This window comes from Phocoena sinus, chromosome 9, assembly GCF_008692025.1.
Source record: "Phocoena sinus isolate mPhoSin1 chromosome 9, mPhoSin1.pri, whole genome shotgun sequence".
NCBI classification, from domain to species: Eukaryota; Metazoa; Chordata; class Mammalia; order Artiodactyla; family Phocoenidae; genus Phocoena; species Phocoena sinus.
In genome coordinates, this window is record NC_045771.1 from 68,090,710 (window position 1) to 68,112,173 (window position 21,464).

General features: G+C 35.0%; 1 protein-coding gene across 6 annotated transcripts in view; it reads right to left on the reverse strand.

The window, feature by feature from the left end:
• DGKB (diacylglycerol kinase beta) overlaps window positions 1-21,464 on the reverse strand; it is a 648,598-nt gene that overhangs the window by 441,055 nt on the left and 186,079 nt on the right. For 2 of the 6 annotated variants that reach the window (XM_032642939.1, XM_032642938.1), the window contains 2 exons: window positions 16,224-16,256; window positions 7,581-7,697 (listed from right to left, as the gene is read on the reverse strand). In XM_032642939.1, the coding sequence (XP_032498830.1) occupies window positions 7,581-7,697; window positions 16,224-16,256 (150 nt within the window). Of the gene's footprint in view, window positions 1-7,580; window positions 7,698-16,223; window positions 16,260-21,464 lie in introns of all 6 variants that reach the window. The other 4 variants (XM_032642937.1, XM_032642936.1, XM_032642942.1 and 1 more) reach the window with 2 other exon arrangements.

The window sequence follows — 21,464 nt, forward strand, 5'->3', positions numbered from 1 at the left end:
TCACCAGAAATAAAGCAGGTAAGGTGCTAGCACTTCATCCGTTGGGGGCAGAAATTGTTTTTGATAGAGTGGCAAAGGAGAACACTTGTATTTTACTTGAATTCAATGTTAAGAAGTAAGCTGTTTTAAATAAGAGTATTCCTATTCAGTGTATACCTATGTAACTCCCATCTAAACATAGTTTGATAAAACAATATTTTAATAACAAAAATATGCAACCAATGCAGTCCTCTAAATATTAAGTTGAAAAGTTTTATATCAATTTACTTTTTGAAAGTAGAGTCAAAGTGTCCTTCATTGCTCTAGTATTTTTCCCTTAGAAAGTACCTGAAATATTTAATGAGAAGACTAAAAACAACCGTTTTACCACATCAGGTTCTTCCTTTTGTTTAAACAATATAAGTTAAAATACCCTACCAACATATTTTCCTCCAATTCTTGTGAAATGCTATTTTTCTAATGAGTATAGGCACTGGGAAATTGTTGAAATCTTCACACTATATGAGAAGGTTGAGTAAAATATTCTCAATTCTTATACTCTTACCCAACTTGTTCCCATTACAATCTATTCTTTCTGACTCTGTTTTACTTCCTCTTGTAAAGAGGACACATGGGTTTTTTTCCTGATTTGTCTCTCATTCAGTTGGGAGATGAGATGGACAAGCTGGATCTGTAGTAACTCCTCAGCTCTTCACCCTTGAACTCCATGTGCTCAATCAGCTACTGGACAGAAAGTACCTACTAGCTTAAGACACTGTGCTATAAACTTGCAATGTGACTTCCCCCTCCCCCCATTAAAAGAAACACCAAAACACACCTCTGGCTACTAGTATTCAGTTTCCTTTACTTCTCATTCTATTACAAAATCAGATAGACTCCTAAAGTTTTCACATGCAAAAAGTCAGACTAACAAATGTGGATTTTAGTTGATTTTTGCGTTTAATTTGAATTGTTATTCCTTATTTTTAAAGAGAGGGGAGATTCTCAAGGTAAATAAAATATTTTAGCAAAACATAACATCTGAATCCAAATACTAATTAGGATGATCGTCCCAAAATTCAATATTCAGCTTACCATTACATGAGATTACATTAAGTTCATTTGGGCAAATTTCCATATTCATTTGAAAATATATTTTGGAATAACTTTCAGAAATATTTATTAATTGAAGTGTTTAAAGGCATAATTATGACTTATCAAATAAAGGACAGCACCACGCTACAGAAAATTGTGTTCTGAGGAAACACTATTACAAACAAATAAAGATCCCACTAAACTATATTATAGTCTGTAGAGGATCTGAAAATATAAAAATATAAAAATATAAAAACCTATAGGGGTGAGTAGGTGGATAATTAGATCAAATGGATTAGAAAAATAGGATAGAATCTAGATAAAGAATTTAGGATAACGATGATACTCTACAAGTGATAAAAGTCAAGAACCCAAAACGGAAGTACAGGAAATAATAAAATCAAATTAGCCAACTTTTCCTCACATATCCCCTTAACATAAATTATGCTTGTAAAATAAGACTGTATAAAAATTAAAAATTGGAAACTTTAGATATTTATTTGTAAGTTATCAGGGACAATGGAATACCCCTTTGACAATGATTCTAACAGATTAAAACACCTGACCTAATGTAATCTCCATTTAAGGAGTAGTATGTGATTCAATATCAAACCCACTAAAACTCTGGTTTTAGGGGATCATTTAATGGTGGTAGTTATACAAGAAATGTCAAGGTTTCAGGCAAATCGGCATCTTTTTCAATGCTCATTCAAAAAGCTTTTAAATTCTGCTAAACTTTGGTACTATAAAAAGAAGGTCAATGTAGCAGAGTAAATTTAGGTGCCAGGAGACCAAAGGCAGCGTGTTTTAGATTTGAGAGTCAAAGACCTACAGTACTGCATGGCCATTTTCAAATCTACAAGTTAAAAATAAACAACTTCTGTGTTCACTAATAGTCCTGAAATAAGAAGCAGCATCTTAGTGACAGAGACTGCAATTTGTCACTTAATTCTCGTATTCCTCTTCATCCTTAGTAAAAGAACCCTGAGTTTTAGGATTGCCCACATATGAGGACATTCTCTTATGTAAACATAGCACGACCACCAAAATAGAGAACTTAACACGATTCTGGACTAGCTGCTTTTGTTATAAAAGCCATTATTGAGACAATTGTTGAAACTTGAATGGGATCTAAGGATTAGATAGCACTAATGTATCAATTTTATATTCAAGTTCACTAATTCTCTTTTGAACTGTATCTAATATAGTCTTTAACAGGACAAATTTTGGTTTTTTACTTTCATACAATAATTCTGAAATAAGATATAAAACTCATTTATTTTGGAAAGTGATGTACTGCAATCCTAAAATGTCATATGCATTTTGTTATAGACTTTAGTGGGATGGGAAGCAGTTAGACAAAAATACAAGTCTTTTAAAAATTCTGTTAGCCTAAAACTATTTGATCTTGGAAGTAAATATTTTTATAGCACTTGAAGTAATTTCAAGTGGAACAGTATATAAAACAGATGAAAAGCAAATTACTATGTCTGAAGTGTGAAAGAACCCTGAACCTGTTCTCAGCTTCCCATCACCCCACTCTTGTGCTTGAGGCATCTCTACAGAGTCCTGGGCTTCTCAAAACAGTTATTTAAAAAAACATCGGGGGGATTCCCTGGTGGCGCAGTGGTTGAGAGTCCGCCTGCCAATGCAGGGGACACGGGTTCGTGCCCCGGTCCGGGAAGATCCCACATGCCACGGAGCGGCTAGGCCAGTGAGCCATGGCCGCTGAACCTGTGCGTCCAGAGCCTGTGCTCCGCAATGGGAGAGGCCACAACAGTGAGAGGCCTGCGTACCGCAAAAAAAACAAACAAAAAAAAACACATCAGGATAGGGTAATACAGTATAACAAAGAAAATACTGATGGTGGGAGAAAGTGTTCAGGAATATTTTACAGCATGTGTGGTACTTGAAATCTTGCAGAATGGTTATAAATTAGGTGTGAAGGACACTGCAAGAGCAAACAGAATGGATTCTCCTCTATAAAGAATAGAGCTAATCACGTGAGATTGTATTTACTCACATAAAGGGGCAGTTTCAATCATATAAACACTGAAGAATAGGACTTTAGGGTCAGACTGGTTTGGGATCCCAGTTCAACCATTCCTTTCTACAGATATGCTCTCCCTTAGTGCCATCAATACGCCTTTCACTCCCAAATTCATATCCGTCCTCGCCCCTGAATTCTAGATTCACATATCTGTCTGCCTGCTCGACATTTCCATTTGGGTATCTAACAGCATCAGAAATTTCGTTCCAAACTTTCTTCATCCAGATCCTTTTCCATCTCAGTCAATGGCAACTTTATCATTTCAGTTTCATGGGCCAAAGTTCTTGGAGATGTCCCTACTCTTCACTTCTTAATGAGGCCTAATCCCACTATCTGACTTAAAATTATAGACAACTCCAACTCTCAGCCCTGACACAGCTTATCTTATTCAGTTCCATTTTTTTCATTCCATTTATAACCTAGCACATTATATGGATGGAGACATGGACTCATTTTAAAGGTTGTTGTATACTCAAAGTGTAGAATAGTAATTCTGGACTTAGAGAGGGAGTTAAAATGACAGTGAAGAGCTGATTATAAGAATCAACAGGCCTGAGGACTCCAAGTGGGCATACACACACATATCATCAAAGAAAAGGAGTTAATTTTATACACACTCTATACATTTCTGTATAGTACATATATGTATGTTTACAGTATTGGGAACCATAAGGATGAGATATTACAAATAATAAAGACAGTAGGGATAGAGAAAAGCAGTTGTGGTGGGGAAAACACTAGTTCTATTTTAGATCTTTCAGTATAAAAGTTCCCCTGTTTATCTTTTGCTAAGAGTATTACAAACTAGACTTTTTGGTTTGCAAGTGATACTTATGCTTGGAAACTTTTTTCAAAGAATAATTAGGGACACAGTAACGTCGGCTTAATACAGTTTAAACAACAGTTCTGTTATTTTACTTATTTGTTCACATGTGGATAATCATCTGTATTTTCACATCTATTGCACGTTAAGGAATTGTAGTTTCAATGACATTTGATCATATGTATTAAGTGTAAACCTATGGTATGAGTGATGACAAAGACGGAGTACCTAACCACCTCTATTTGAAGTCCCCTAGGACTGGGGTTAATTAATGAGACTCATCCTAAGGTTATACATGATCTATTACTTCCTCTAATTAGAAATAATAATCCTGATCATTATGCTGGTTAGCTGGAAAGAAGTAAGATGAATGTGCTTAACTATGATTAATAGTCTTTAAGTAGTGTAAATCTCTTCTGTCACTGAGTTATATGCAAACTGGGCTGCAACTCAATGCTTTTTTATGATATATATAATTTTTAAAACTTGCAGAAAGAATTAATTTTCTGTAAGAACTTTTTACCTTTTATGATAAAGAATAAGCATTTTATTATTTTAAAATTGATTACCACAAAAAAAATGACTTATTTTTCCATTTTGTATGAAATGGCTATCCAATAATTTTATTCTCTTACCTTTTAAATATTTTCTCCCAAATTATGTGAATACCTATGTGCATCATATTTTAGTCCATTCTGCTGAGGTGAAACAGACCACTGCGTGTGATTATATACCAATTTTGTTTTAAGTAAAAAAATGTTAATGATGATGATTACAGTATTTACTTACTGCTGTTTTATAAGGGCTGATGTCTTCCCTTTGCTAACTGACAACTTTACCGGACAATTTTATATGTCAAAGAAAGCTATGAAAAGTTACTATCTGGTTAGAGAAATGAAACACATCCACAGAGAAAGTTAATCACCTATTGTTTTTGATGTGACTAATTCAGTTGTAATAAGATAGAAAATTTTGGATCCTTTTTGAATAAAAAACAACTTATATTGCTATGTCAGTTTAAAGTCTTTAGAACACTCTGCCTGCACCATTTAATTTTGGTTCTGATGTCTGCGTAAAGTCAGATGTAACTATACAAATCTTAGGAAACTGAGACTAAAGCAGTTATAATTCTAGTGCATTCATGCTTTTTATTTCAAACTTTGCAAGAATGTAATAGTACACGGAAGAGCAAGGTGGTCAGAAATATAGCATTCCTGGACCTGTTAAAATTTGTTAACCAAGGAGACAGGGATTTTAGGAGTAAAACAAACTCTGAGTCACATGGTCCTCATTCACACCTCACTAACTGTGAGGCCCTAGGAATAATTTGACTTCAGAACATCAATATGCCCATTTTTAAAGTGCTAATAATAATATTTATCATATGTTAGAGAGTTAAGAATTCATAATTGTCTCATATGTTCATTGAGAGGTGTCACTTAATCCACATAAAATATCATCACAGTGCCTAGCATATACTGTTTAACAAATGATGCGTGTTTCCCTTCCAGGTTGAGAAGTATGTGCCACGCCATATGTAAAATATACTTGAATTTTAAAATTAGGTTTCCCTTTTGTTATTTTCATTGCAGGAACCCAGAGCGACTAAAGATTTAAACTAATTGATATTGTCAATTGACTTATTAAAACTACAAATGTTGAACTTCCCTGGTGGCGCAGTGGTTGAGAGTCTGCCTGGCCGATGCAGGGGGCACGGGTTTGAGCCCTGGCCCGGGAAGATCCCACGTGTCGTGGAGCAACTGAGCCCGTGCACCACAACTACTGGGCCCGCATGCCACAGGTACTGAAGCCCGTGTGCCTAGAGCCTGTGCTCCGCAGCAGGGGGAGCCGCAACAATGAGAAGCCCGTGCACCACACAAACACCCAACATAGCCAAAAATATAAATAAATAATAAATAAATTTATAAAAAAAACTACAAATGTTGATTATTTTCCACTAAAAATTTCACAGGATCACTTAACAAACTAAAAGCTTTTGCTATCAAAATTATGAATAGATTTCATATTTGGGGCTTTCAATGAGATCGCTTAACACCCAAGTATGCCTTTCAAAAGGTGTGGACACTGATTTTCTCTTTCGATAATTAACTTCTATAGTCTCTAACCAATGTAAATAAATTTATTGTTCCCAATTTCCTCTTTTTACATTTGAGTTTAATAATTCATGAACAATATTCTATTCTCAATGTGTTTTATTATGTCAAAACAAAGCAGTAAACTGGTTATCAATATTTAAGCAATAACTATTAAATTTTCAATGAGATATTCAAAACAATGAAGAAGCAAGCATCTAGGCAACTACTGTGTGCTCTCAACTGTGCTTGTAAATTAAGAAATATAAAAGACATAATAACCCACAGAATCACAGATAAAATAATAAATGAAAAAAAGATATAAAATCATGTATACTGAACACAACTATGTGACATAATATATCTTTGTGCGGTAAGAGGTTGGTAAATTTTCTTGGAGAACATGAAACTTGAAGCCTATTCTTAAGGAAAGGAATTAAAAATTGGAAGAGAGGAACGTATAGGTAGGAAAACAAAACGAAAGAACTTAATCCATAGATTAAGCCAAATTCTTTGTGCTCATGTTTGACTGAGAAACAGAGGCAAATAATTACAATAGATTCAATCTGTAGGATGTCTTAAAATACAGATGGAAAGAAATGTTACTTTTGATGTCAGAGACCCTAGGGGTAATTTAGAGGTTCTTAAAGTACTCAAAACATGATTTTGAGCTACCTGTGTTAATTTAAACTAGAAATATACATGGAGTTTCAATTTCAACTTAAAATATTGGAAGATATGGATAAATTATAATAGATTTTATTAAATAAACTTTCTTTTTTGTAAAATTAATTTATTTACGGCTGTGTTGGGTCTTTGTTGCTGCGCGCGGGCTTTCTCTAGCTGTGGTGAGCGGGGGCTACTCTTCGTTGTAGAGCATGGGCTCTAGGTGTGTGGACTTCAGTAGCTGTGGCACTCGGGCTCACTAGTTGTGGCTCGCAGGCTCTAGAGCACAGGCTCAGTAATTGTGGCACATGGGCTTAGTTGCTCCAAGGCATGTGGGATATTCCCAGACCAGGGCTCGAACCCGTGTCCCCTGCATTGGCAGGTGGATTCTTAACCACTGTGCCACCAGGGAAGCCCAGATTCTTTATTTTTATTATTGATTTAGAAAAAAATTCCACACAAGTAGAGTTCATTTTATTATTTTCTGAAGACATTTTGTGAGTCAAAATCACTTCCAAATAGATATAATAATATGTGCGGAGAACGTATACATAGAAATAAATAATGCATATGTATATAATAAAGGTATATATGTAGTAATAATTTGCCAAAACTTCAGACTGACACAAGATCTCTTACCAAGTTGAGTTTAAATGGAGATAACATCATAAATGATTAATCCAAGCAGAATGTCACTCTGTCAATCAACTATAAAACTGACATCTTGATAAATTAATAAAAATGTTTCTGAAATTGTCAACTGAACGAATTTGCACATTAAATAAATGTGTTGATAGCTGGACATATGCCCTTCTAAGAGCATGGAAGTAACAAATATGAAAGCTACAAACATTTGGATTAAAAAAAATCATACCTGTAGGCCTTGTCCATCCACAGTAACAGAGTTGGCTCTTTGCATTTTGTTCTTGTCAATCACTTTGTTTGACAGCTGGGAACCACCCTTTTCCTTTTTCACTGTTGCTTGTCTTTCCTGTAAGGAAAAAATCTTTTATAAAAATACTGAATTGTTTCACTACAATGGGCAACATAGAGAAGAATTTCATGGCTACAAACTTGGGCCCAGGTTCCAAATTTGGAGTTTCTAGTGAATAATATGAAAGCTAATGTTTTCTACTGGCTCAAAATATATGATAGATGTATGATCAAAATATCAGTTAAAGAAAGGATGTGAAAGAAAACCAAACTGTATTATCCCTAGGTACCCAATTATGACTCTGTTAAAAATTATTAAAGAACACTAAAGCTAATCATTTTCAAAAACAGTGGTGCAGATAATAATACAGGATTGTAATGTAAAGGATTTGGTACTGAGCACTGAAAATAATGCTTATAAATACATGCAATATTGAAAATGAATACATGATGGACCCTTAAGCTACTATTGATTATCAAGAATGGCACATAACTTAAAACACACATTCCATCCCAGCTAATTGCTACGTTCACCATAATAGAAAAAAATTTTATAGTGGTATTCTTCCTGTTTCTATTTCCTCTCTTTTCACCACAACCCAATAAACTTTTATCACCATTAATCCACTAAATCAGCTTTTATTAAAATCACCAATGACCTGCTCATTTGCGCTTCACCTGCTGGTCAGTCTTCACCTTCTCAATTTTTAAACAGAGTTTGACAGAATTGACATCTACCCTCTAGAAAACATGCCTCAACTGGGTTCCGGGACACTTCTTTCTCTTAGCTCTCCTCTTACTTGACTAACTGCTCCCTCATAGTCTTTTTTGTTGATTTCTCCTCCAGCTTTATAATCTGTAACGTTTAACACTTGACCTCTCTCTTGGACCGCTCATCTCCACAATCTATACTCACTCCCTAGGTAACTTCATTTAAAACCAAGGCTTTCAATTTCACTTTGATAATGAAGACTTGCCTACCCACCTTAAAAATAAATCCCAAACTGGACGATTATTCACCACATGCATCATCACATGGTTTAAGCACCCGTTATTTGCCTTAATTATCGTAGCCATCACCTTAATGGACCAATCAGCGTCCATCTTTTGTCTCCCTACAGTCAATTTTCTATATAACAGCCACACATCCCTTTTTCCTCCACTCCAGCTACAACTACCTCACCTTTGTTTCTTGCTCACATTTGTGCTCTTAAAACAGGGACCTTGCAACCACTCTGAACTCTGCTGGACTGTTCTTGCTCCTGGTCAAATGTAAGACAGGCTACCCTATTCCTGTGTGTGTGTGTGTGTGTGTGTGTGTGTGTGCGTGCGCACTGTTTCACATCAGATCCTAGATCAGTGCCTGATAAAATCCCCATAAATGAATGGGGAAATAAATTAATCTTAACACTAAAAAATCAAAAAATTTAAAGTGCCTGAAATATTGTGTTGAGAAGGACTCCTGGGGCATGTCTAGGTTTGTTGTGAAAAACTGTCCTGATCAATTAGCAATGTCTGCCATGTGTGCTTAAAAGTTTGAGTGCCACGTATTTCCTATCACTTATTCAGATATATATACATTTCTGTTCCTATATTTACATATATCTTGTCGATTACTTTTCAATTACTGTAATTTAGGAAAATATTTTAAGTGGAAATATTTTAAAAGTAAAGCTCTTTTTAAATATATTAGGGCCAGATGGAACAGAAAACGTCTCAGACCAAAATAAATGCTAATCAGTGTAGTCCTTTTATAGTCCTTGCAAATTCATGGTGCAAAAATACTGAATATATTTTTTGTGTGGCTGAAAATGGATGGTGTAATAGGATTCCTGAAATTCAAATTCTTTGGAAAATGATGTACTTTCATATAAGCATAATTTCTGGCAAAAATATTGATATTTTAAAAAATAGATCATTTTTTCTAAGCTTGCAAATAACATTTTGTCCATAGATAGTTAAGGGTATAATGCATAAATGAGTGAATTATAGGATGAGGTTTGGAATCAGACATCCCAAGTGGAATCCCATCTCTGCTACTTAAATACTATGTAGACTTAGAGAACGTATTCTTATTCAAAATGGAGTTAGTAATACCTATTTCTCAAAGTTGTGTATGGCTTGACAGAAAATGTATAAAGTTCCAATATTGTGCCTATATTAGTGTATGTGCTCAATAAATGAAAGTTATTGTGAATTATGTAAAATAGGTATGGTTCTTCCATTACGGTGCTCATCAATGTCACCATTATGCAAAATGCTTGTTATATTTCCAAATACATATATATGAAAAAATCCACTAGTTACAACAGGCATATATTTAAATAAGTAAAGCTCAATGTTTATATTAGAAAATCCATAGCAGCTTGTGCTGAGTGCAAGCATGTAACACTGTTGGTGGGTATGGGAATAATTTTTTTCTGGGTTCTAGCATGCAGGTAAATAAAACATGGGAACAATGTTCTATAAAAATCTATATTGTGAAAGTTATAACTTATCTTATATGTCTTATATTCTGCCATGTAATCCAACAATTGTTATTTAGTATTTAATTCCTAAATGCTTAGGTTATAAGAACTAAAATAAAATTTTAGTCACAATGGAACTTGGTATTTGTGACCAGACTATTTATAAATGTAATTCTGGAAATTTAAGACATGTAAGTATATGTCTGTAAAGAGTTACCAAATTATCTATTAATACTATTTTATTCTTAGCTATGCATATAGCTAGGGAGAATCCTGTGTGGTGAGAATCTCCAGCTAACAGTTAGCAGTTGATTAAGTGGTTTCATGTCTCTCCAGGGAGTCATCCCTCTGAATAAATTGTGGACTAAACTAAACTAATGCTTTCTAGTAGCAACTGTAGCAACTGAAATATAAAAAGAAATTTTAAAACTCTAAATTGTGTTTTCAATTGATAAGATTTTCTTTTTGAAATCTAGACTCATAAGAGGTATATAACAAGTTAATAAAAAAATCTTCAGTCTACCCATTGGCAGGTGAATTTTATTACATAATCTGGATAATACTAAAACTTACATTAGTTTAAACACACACACACATACACACACACACAATCAAGAAAAGCAAGTGGTTTCTTTGAGGGAAATATGCTTAGTGGGTAGAATTTGTGGAATTAATCAAGGCTGACAATTTAAAAACAGGAGAGACTCATAATCATTTAATTTTTCCCATGGTTCTCTCTTTATTATACTCATTTGTTTTAGGTTTATTTCCAAATTGTATGGAAGTCTCTCTGAACTATTCACTGTATTCTACTTAAGCAGCATAAGCTAACAGGAGGGTAGTTGGATACTTTTTCCTATTTCCACTAAGAAAATCTTTACTTCTTTCCTCTTTTATATGAGGGACAGGAAGGGTGAAGTAATTGCATCTTTGAAAAATCTGATGTTCACAAAAATTTCACTGGCCTCTTTGGGGGGTAAATTCACCCTGACTGACTGAGTTCTATGATGATATTTAAGAAAGTTACTTCCTATGTTGAAGTTACTGAAAAGTTTCAGGAAGAGCTCACCAGCGTTATTCTGCACCTTTATTCAGGATAAAATTGCTCTCTAATAATAGGGGGCAGTGCTCATCACTTCACTGTCAGTTCTTTTTTTTTTTTTTTAAAGTTTTTGGGCTCTAAATCACAAAATAAATTATTTTGTTATAATTAAGGCAAATTTTATTCTGCTAGATAAATTATCCCAAATATAAAGAGTGGGCTTCCCTGGTGGTGCAGTGGTTGAGAGTCCGCCTGCCAATGCAGGGGACACAGGTTCGTGTCCCGGTCCGGGAAGATCCCACATGCCACGGAGCGGCTGGGCCCGTGAGCCATGGCTGCTGAGCCTGCGCGTCCGGAGCCTGTGCTCCCCAACGGGAGAGGCCCACGTACCGCAAAAAAAAAAAAAATAAAGAGTTGGAAAATGATTGCTTTAATCAATAGAAATTATTCAAACACTGAAAAGGGGTACTCTAACAAAAAAATCATGAAAGAATATAGAAGATATAACAACAAAATATAAAATACAGTTATTGATATTTCAGCATTTTCAAATATCAACCATTTGTGTTTGCTATGCAGACATTTAAAATATAGAATTCAATGTTTTGTGATCCTTAGACTACAAGTAGAGCAACAGATCTTAACTGGGGAATATATTGTATTAGAATTCCAAAAGAATAATCATCATAATGAACTGAGAAGAAAAGCTGAAAGGCCGTTCACAGAAAACAGAAAGATGAAATAAATGAAATAAAAAGATGTCACTTTAAATATGTGCTCTAAAATAAGTCTTCTTCTATATCATGCTGATTCTCAGAAGCAGGGTATTTGTAAGTTGTTGAAAACTGCTTTCACAAAAGCGATGCTTACCACAATACTTAAGCCTGCTGTTATCGATCACTCACAAACGACAAGCAGCAAGTGATAATTACCTCAAGCACAGGGTTTTCTTCTTTTTGTCCAACCTCAGCATGAGAGACAGGCAGCAGCAAAGCACCACTATTGGTACAAAGCCACAAAGGGTGGGGGTAGGCGGTGCTTGGCTGCCAAGAGCATCCTTTACTGGAACCCTGGAACTTGCTTTCTCTGCTACTGCACCGCTTGCCCAAATGGAGACTTAGCCCATTCAGCCACTGGATCTAGGCCCCAAGAATTTCCCAGGAACACTAGAATTTTAACCTGAGGAACATATGGATATTCACAATATAAAAGATCTTCCTGAAGCAGGAGTGTTACCATGTTCATCTGGGCTTATACAAGTTATGAGCTCCAAGAAACCAACTTAATGACAGCTGCACCTTTAATTATCGCAACCTTATTATGGGATTTGAACACTGATGAAAAACATTAATTCATTTCAAAAATGGCAAAGACTTTAAATCTACTAGAAATCCTTAGAAGTTGCAGCGAGACATGGCTGAGTAGCAAAGTAGTCTTGGTTTTTAGAAATACTTTTATAAAGTTTTAAACATAACTATAATAAATGATATAAAGATTTCCATTTCTTTTTAATCAGTTAAATAAGTACTTATTCAAAAACAAAAACAAAAATTACTTTGGGCAGAGATAAAAATATGGGCTTGGAGGCCGAATTCTAGCTTTGTCTCTGTAAAGACTTGGGAAAGTTATTTACTATCTCTAAGCCATCATTTAATTAATCTATAAAATGGGAGGGTTCATGAGATGACAAATGGAGAAAATGTCAATGAAGGTACCAGCATAAATTAGGCACTCAGTAAATGGCAGTAATTTGTAAAATATAAAAGAAATTGGTATGTTTTATCATTAAGTTTAACCCAGGTAAACTGCTTGGATTATAGTAAAGATAGGTATTATGAAGAAGTACTTTATTTACCTTATAGTATTTTATTTGTTTGTCCACTATGTCACCATAACTTGGGATAATTGTTGTGATAATCTGAGTCTTTTTTTGTTTTTTTGTTTGTTTTTGTTTGTTTTTTTTATGGTACGCGGGCCTCTCACTGTTGTGGCCTCTCCTGTTGCGGAGCACAAGCTCCGGACCCGCAGGCTCAGCAGCCATGGCTCATGGGCCCAGCCGCTCCACGACACGTGGGATCTTCCCAGACCGGGGCACGAACCCGTGTCTCCTGCATCAGCAGGCGTACTCTCAACCACTGCACCACCAGGGAAGCCCAATCTGAGTCTTTTGTAGGAGGATAGAAGACAACAAACTAGACAGAGTCAATCCTAGTCTTAACGTACTTGCAGGTACTACTCACCAACTCAGCCTGAAGGTATAATTTACGTCTTGATCCACAGCCCTGGTTTTCATACATCGCACATGATGTGCGTATTCTCTCCTAGGATAATTTCATACTGAGTGTGAACCATTTACGAGATTTCTGTTCAAGAAATCCTGATTGGAAGAAATGAAATTTAGGAATGGGAAGGTCCATGCCTAAATCATTTATTTGGGCTGTGTTTACTAGCATATGGTTGGGCCACTATAAAATTATGTGTGAGTGTATGGACCTCAACCTTACTCACTCTCCATTCCCTTTGTAAACTATAATAATTGATGGTCACCATAAGCCGAAGCTTAAAAGCCAAGAGGCAGCTCTCTTGTATATTCGTACTCATCATCTCTTTCTGCCAGTTGAGTTAAATGCTTAACCTAGTGATTTCTATGTAGTCCCCAATCTGTTTATTCAAGTTCTAAGTAGAATTTATTTTATTATTGGTACTGTGGAATTTAATTAGCACTCAAACTATTGAATTTTGAATGTAAAATAAGTTATTTCCATGAAAAATTACTTGCATCCTTTGGAAAGGCACAATAAAACAAGATTGTGTGTGTGTGTGTGTGTGTGTGTGTGTGTGTGTGTGTGTGTGTGTAGGAAGAGCAGTTAAGTTGGGCTGGACACAATGACTAAAAGATTTGAGAATTAATAATAGAAACAGATTTTTTTTTTTACACTCAAATTGCTTTGCAGATGCCTGTGAGTTTTTCTTATACTTTAAAACAATTGAAAGTAATTGAAAGCAATTACTTTCATTAATAAACAAATATCTTTTCACAAAATAAGGAATGCTTTTGTTATACTTTAAAACAATTGATAATTGAAACTTATCAAGGGTGTTAAGGCTGTGCTATATGCAAGAAAGGGTATATGCCATTTCCAAATAATAGATGTATCCACATAGAAAAGCCCTTGATCCTATGTGAAAAGTTTAGCCAATGAATATACGTTTACATATTTTAAGTAAAATGTTTAAGGTATATACACATTTTTCTATAAGTTCCCCTACATACACTTTAACCACATTTTCAATTAACCAAAAAGCAATTGTTCTTGATGGTGGTATATAAGGCTTCTTGTGTGTGTGTGTGTGTGTGTGTGTGTATTCACACAGTCACCCAGGTATATATCTATACATGCGCTTAAAGAAATTTTTGGAACAACATAGTTGAAAAAAGCTTATATAATGATTTCGGACACGGTAGAAAGTTTAAGTTAATGTAAACCAACACAGCTTGCCAAAACAAAACAAAACAAACAAACAAAAAACAGTATAGGAAGACTTTTAAAAACTTTATAGCAAAGAGTTTTTCTTGACAAATAAAAAAAGCATGTTTTGAAAACAGCAGTTTTGGTCTATTTATTCAATCTATAATAATACAAATTATTTAACTAAATGTGGGAGATATTTTGAGATTAACAAGTCTAAAGAGCAAACTTTAAATCTCTCAGTTCATCATTGGATGAGCTATGATAGGGGCAAAAATAAACTCAAGGATCTTAACATATAAAGTGAATTCTCTGACACTTAAATAATTAGCCTAAATAATAAACTTTCCTAATACCTTTGTCACCTGAGTGTGTAATTTAACGTCTACTTTATAATAATTATGATAATGATGGTATCAACTGACTTAAAGAATATAAAAACAGTTTAACATCTCTCTTAGAGTAGAAACATTATATTTCAAGCATAGCTCCTAGTATATTTGTAAGTATATCTATGGTTACAAAATGAAATTTTAAGAAATTTTAATGAGGCAGTCTACACTGATTAGAAAACGTTTCATGGGGAAGGAAGAGAGGTTATTACATTTTTGTGCAATTATGTTATCCTCTAAATAAATCATACTCATATAGTATTCAGATATTACGAGTAATATTTTCTAAGCAAGCAGATTCAAATTATAAATTGAGGCGAAAGAATACCACCTGAGGATATCCTTTAGAGATAACAGCAATTGAATGGGATATTGTCACAGAACAATGCGGAGACTTTGCTTAATTAATTAAAAGGTAAAGTTAACACTTTACTGAAAATAAATGTTGTGGCAATGCCTACATTTATTTTCAAAATCAAAGTCATTTACTTTGTGACTATATATATTTTGTGTGTGTGTGTGGTATGCGGGCCTCTCACTGTCGTGGCCTCTCCCGTTGCGGAGCACAGGCTCCGGATGCGCAGGCTCAGCGGCCATGGCTCACGGGCCCAGCCGCTCCGCGGCATGTGGGATCCTCCCGGACTGGGGCACGAACCCATGTCCCCTGCATCGGCAGGCGGACTCTCAACCACTGCGCCACCAGGGAAGCCCTGTGACTATATTTTATTCCATTGACTTTCTATGCAATGTCATATGCTAAGTGATTAATGTAGACCTACTTAAAAGTGATGAGGACTTCAAAGTGAGCAAGAGTTTCTCAATTTTCTATCATTGAAAAAAGCTACATTTTTATGGCTTACAGGAGTAAACTGTTTGGGTTTTCTGCAAGGTTTAAATGTGACAGATAGGAATAATGCTATTCTTACACACTGGTCAAAACTCTGCAAAGTAACCTTTATTTTTTCCTGCATACTTTGTGCCATTTATCTTCTTGTTTCCCTAATGCTTGTCACAAATGTTGATTATAAAGGCTGCAAGTCTATCCCACATGAAAATACAAAGATCCCAATTTCAAATATCAAAATATGAGAAAAAATAAAGCCTACAAATTAATTTTAGTATGTCACTGATACAGCCCAAAATGTTCTTTATAACAATACGAGATGTATAAATGACCTATAATTGCAAGTGTGAAAACCTTTGCTTACGCACCTCAGGGACTGAAACTCCTGAAGTGGGCAGAGTCTGCTGAAAAAAGAGAAGCTCATATTAAAGCTGAACAAAAAAAGTCATACTGAAAACAAGTACCAGTGAAGGTTCTTATATCACTACACACGTGTGAAATAAATGAATACATTACAAACACATTTCCTTGTCATATTTTTTCTGCTTACTTCCATTAATAAACCAAAATCTTTTCATGAAATAAGGAACATTCTAATGCAGAGGCGATTAGACTGTAGAATTACTTATCCAAAATACAATTTCATATACTTAAAGTAGACTAATCTTTGGCCAGCTTCACAGACCTCTCTACAATAATACTGATGTATTACATTCATATTTTGGAATGAGAACTCATCTCCAAGTTCCATTATCCTTCATAAACCATCCTTACTAATATTTTAAGTTGCCCATTTACACAGCCCACCATTTCACTTTGTAGTCCAACTTTCAACCCTTTCTACAAAGGGTTGATATAGACACAGCTTATGGTGCTGATTTTATTTTGTGATACTCTGGAAATAAAAAAATATATATTCCATTAATAGCAGTAAAAAATAAAAAGATAAATAAGTAGCAAAATTTTACTTGAGAGTAATTATTAAAAGATTAGGTTAAATACACTAAAACCAGTCTTCATGATAGCATGTCTTCAATTACCCACCACCCTTCCTTTTCTAAGTCACATTGGGAAAGTTTTTTTCTGTCAAGAAACAGAAAAGGTTACCAAATTCCAAAAGCCTGCGTCCTGTGGGACTTTATAACATAAAACACAAATTTGGAAGAATAGGTGATAAATCACACTCAATACTAGATAAAGATTTTCCTTGGTTGCAGGGAGGAGGAAAGCTGGATGGGAAGCTAGTCCTTAGACATTGTGTGTCTCTAGAAAGAAGAGAGCAGTCAGTATATTTGAGTTTCCTCTCCTGGACCAAGCTATGTGTGTGACACTCCCAAAATGAGAATGAAAGATCTGAGAGCACAGTTATTAGCTTACTGCCTTACCCAGTAGAACTCCAGGAAGGCAACAAAACACAAAAGAATAAATAGCTCCATGTGAGGCTTCATGGCTGCTTGTACAGATATGGAGTAGAAGGATCCAATGTACCCAAAAGTAGAACAGAAGGAGAAGTAGTCTAGGGCAACCCTAGAGAAAATTAAAGTGTCCAGGAATACAACTCTATTTGGAATATATTTCCAGGGGCTTCCCTGGTGGCGCAGTAGTTAAGAGTCCACCTGCCGATGCAGGGGACACAGGTTCGTGCCCCGGTCCGGGAAGATCCCACATGCTGCGGAGTCGCTGCGCCCGTGAGCCATGGCCACTGAGCCTGAGCGTCCGGAGCCTGTGCTCCGCAACGGGAGAGGCCAAAGCAGCGAGAGGCCCGCGTACCGCAAAAAAAAAAAATAAAATAAAAGAATATATTTCCATAATATAAGTAAAAAATTCTGCAGCAACAGATTTTTAGTAAAAAAAAAAATCATGAAGTCTGGGAGGATGAACTCGAGTCAACTAACCCATTAACAGGAGAAGCCTATGAGGGCCATTGCTGTTGTTTCTCAGATGGATTGACAACAGGTTTGGTAGAACTTTCACTGAAAGCTTCTGATGTCAGTAATATTCTGGATTTCTGAGTCCAAGTCAGCCTATATAACACCTGGGGCAATGGGTGGTGGGGAAAATGTTTGCGTTTGCTTCAGTCGGGACCAGCTCAAAGCATTTTGTCAGCCTTCTTTCCTTCTTATTTCTTGGTTGAAGCTTAGACCTAAATAAACATTTAAAGACATGAATGTAGCCCTTCCATCTTTATCATAATATACAAATATTTGATCTCCTCAAATCCAGATTAAGTGCCTTATGCTATCCCATCCCATTGACCAGGGACTCTCAAGCAATCAAACTAAGATACCCATCAGGCAGTTTCTAGGGCATGAGTCTCAGATGCCTTCTATCTTGGGAAGCGTCAATGCTCACTGTGCATATGTCTGTACAGAGCAAGTCAATAGAAAGCCAAGTGAAAAGACTATAGTAACCAAATGATTCAGACTAACAACGAATTGCAGTGCAAGGACTTCAAATAGCATAGCTCCTATCCACCCCACCACTACCACCAAAAAAAAAATAATAATAAATCAATCAATAAAGGATATTTTTGAGCTAATTATGGGCATATGATATCGACAGAATAACTACTGATATTATGGAATAGTTAATATTTTCAGGTGTGATAACACTTGTAAATGTATAGAAAATTGTTCTTATCTTAGAATGTGCCTGCTGATGTTGTGTCATACTACCTGCAATTTACTTTCAAAAGGTCCAACTTATTATATATTATGTGTATATTGTAAAAATGTATATATATGCATACATAGTCATATATATACATATATATAAAGAATGATTGAAAAATAATAATTAGTTCATATAGGTTGAGGATATACTGCATTCACTGTATTTTGTTTGAGAATTTTTGTAATGAAATTTGGGAGAAAAACTGATCTCCCTTTCTAACTTTTTTATACATCCTTTTATTCCTAAAAGAGTGCAAAAATGTTTCTACAACGAAATAAAATATATGTGTGTGTGTGTGTGTGTGTGTGTGTGTGTGTGCGTGTGTGTGTGTGTATGTGTGTATTGGGTTGGCCAAAAACTTTGTTCGGGTTTTTCCGTAACATCTTATAAAGAAATATAGGTAAGCGTCTAGCTTGCTGGGAAAAAGCAGCAGAGAGAGACAGAGAGGGACCATTTGGAAATAAATGATAAAAGGGGTTCCTTAAAAAAATAATGTTTCAGATGAGGCAGAAGTTCATATAGTCAGGTATTAGCCTTTTCCAAATCTGTTCATTTTGAGGGAGTGTATAATGATGGAAAAAGAGTTCTGAGTTTTTATTCACAGGGGTTTCAAGTGCAAAAATATACAGGGGCCAAGAAGGTAATACAAATGGGCCCAATGCCACGAAAAGGCAAAGACTGTACCAAGTTGGATAATAAAAATCACACTTTAAGACATCCCTTACAGAAACACGATGGGATGAAATTGAAGCCTGGCTGCCATGTTGCTACCACTTTCATAGAGAATCTGTAATTTACAGATATTCATGTTTGCAGCCTTCGTTTTTCTCAGAGTAGTGGTGATGTGAATTATCTACAGAGAGAGCGAGCGAAATTGGCAGAGAGGTAGCAAGATGAAGAAAGTAAGAAAATAGTAGAGATTTTGTCACTACTTCTCTGAGAATGGGAAAGCAGCTGATGAGTAACAGGATCAAGCGAAATTAAGGGCTCAGCTGGAACTAGAAATAATAAATATGTAAAAGAGAAAGCCACCAGCTCTGAGAATTTCTCCAGTAATCCTCAGCCGTCTGAGAGCAACACTAGAAATTCATTCCAAGAATAAGGGGGATGAAAAGAACATATATATGAGCTCACTTTCAATCAAGATATGTAGGCAAAGAGTATACATTAAATTAACATGCTCATCAGTAGCCTAACCCTGAGTTACAATAAGAAAACCACGGCATCTGGGCAAAAGAAAAAGAAGCAAGTTGACAGAAAACAAATTCAGAAATTACATACTTCTTTTTTATTCTACCACGTATGCTTTTTAAATATCTAGGATGAACAGAGTAAATGTTTCAGTTTTTTGAAAATTATCACGTGTGTAATTCTAAATGTAATGTATTTTTAATCAGAATTAATACAGGAAGTGTGTATTTTTTATTTAATCAAATGTGAGGTGTGACTACAGAGGAATGTGATTGATTTTATTTAATCAGTATCATTTTAATATTAAATAGAATACACAGTACAGATAATTAGTTTAAAAGATGCATTTGCCTTCAGGGCACTTATTAAGTTTAACCTAATATCAAGAATTTTTAAAAGTCTTATTATTCTTAAGTATTGAGATATCTCTTGTCTTCATATTTCCTAACATGTAATCATTTTAAATTGACAATTTAATTCAAATTGTCATAGGACAAAGAAAAAAATCTTTGATGGAGAGATTATTAGAGGTTTGACTTAGTTTAACTATAATAAGAGTATAGTACTCACATTAAAAGGGTCATCAATTATTTCAAGAAAAATGAACAGAATTATACCTTCTACCTATATAAGTATGTTCATATTTTTAAAAAATTGCTTTCATGTTTATGGTCTCATTTAATCCTCCCAACAAAACAAGAAATCCCATTTTCCAGATTGGAAAACTGAGAATCAGAAAGTTTAGATGACTAGCCAAGAAAATTAAGTTAGTGGCAGAATCCAAATCTATTGCTTCCCTTTGCAGGCTTCATTTATTAAAAGAACAGCAGGGTTCAACAAGAACTTTTTTTCAAAGGTTTCTTTTTAGCCATGTCTCATTTTTTAAGCGATCTGGAAATAAAATTAGTTTAAATGTTGATGAACACTCCAAATATTTAGAAACCACAAAGTATTACTGGTTCTGACAGGCTTGGATATCAGTATGCAGTAGCTGAATACAATAACTCCAGTGCCATGATAAACGTAAACTGGCCAAATGAAACTATTTAAAATAGCTTCTTTTCCTTATATAACTGGATATCCCTGGCATTAAAAAAAGTGAGAGACAGAAAAGCAGGTTTGGGAAAAGAACAACTGTCTTCTTAAAATGGTGCACTGCCTCAGTGTAAGAGGGGAAGCTGTTCCTTCCTCACACATGATAATAAAATGTATCCAGGGCATCTCTAGGTATAGAAACTAAATACATATTTGGTTTCCATGAATTTTATTTTTACATTGAAGCTTCATAATTTCTTTAACCTTTTATGATTTCACACATCCTTAAGTGTGTACACCCACACATCTAAACACAATACAAATTTTAAAAAGAAATGGATCAGAAGTGATTTTTATACTACTATTGCATTTATTAACATCTTTAATCAAAGGTTATTTCAGTGTATGACAAGTGTATCAATTAGAAGAAACATAAATTATTTTTCTTTTCAACTGGTCCTTGACATATCTAATAAATATGTGCGGGGGAGGGTTGGATTGGGAGTTTGGGACTAGCAGATGCAAACTATTATATAGAGAACAGATAAAAAGCAAGATCCTACTGTATAGCACAGGGAACTATATTCAATATCCTGTAATAGATTGCCAACAAACACATGGAAGGATGCTCAACATCTCTAATCATTAGAGAAATGCAAATCGAAACTACAATGAGGTTATCACCTCACACCAGTCAGAATGGCCACCAT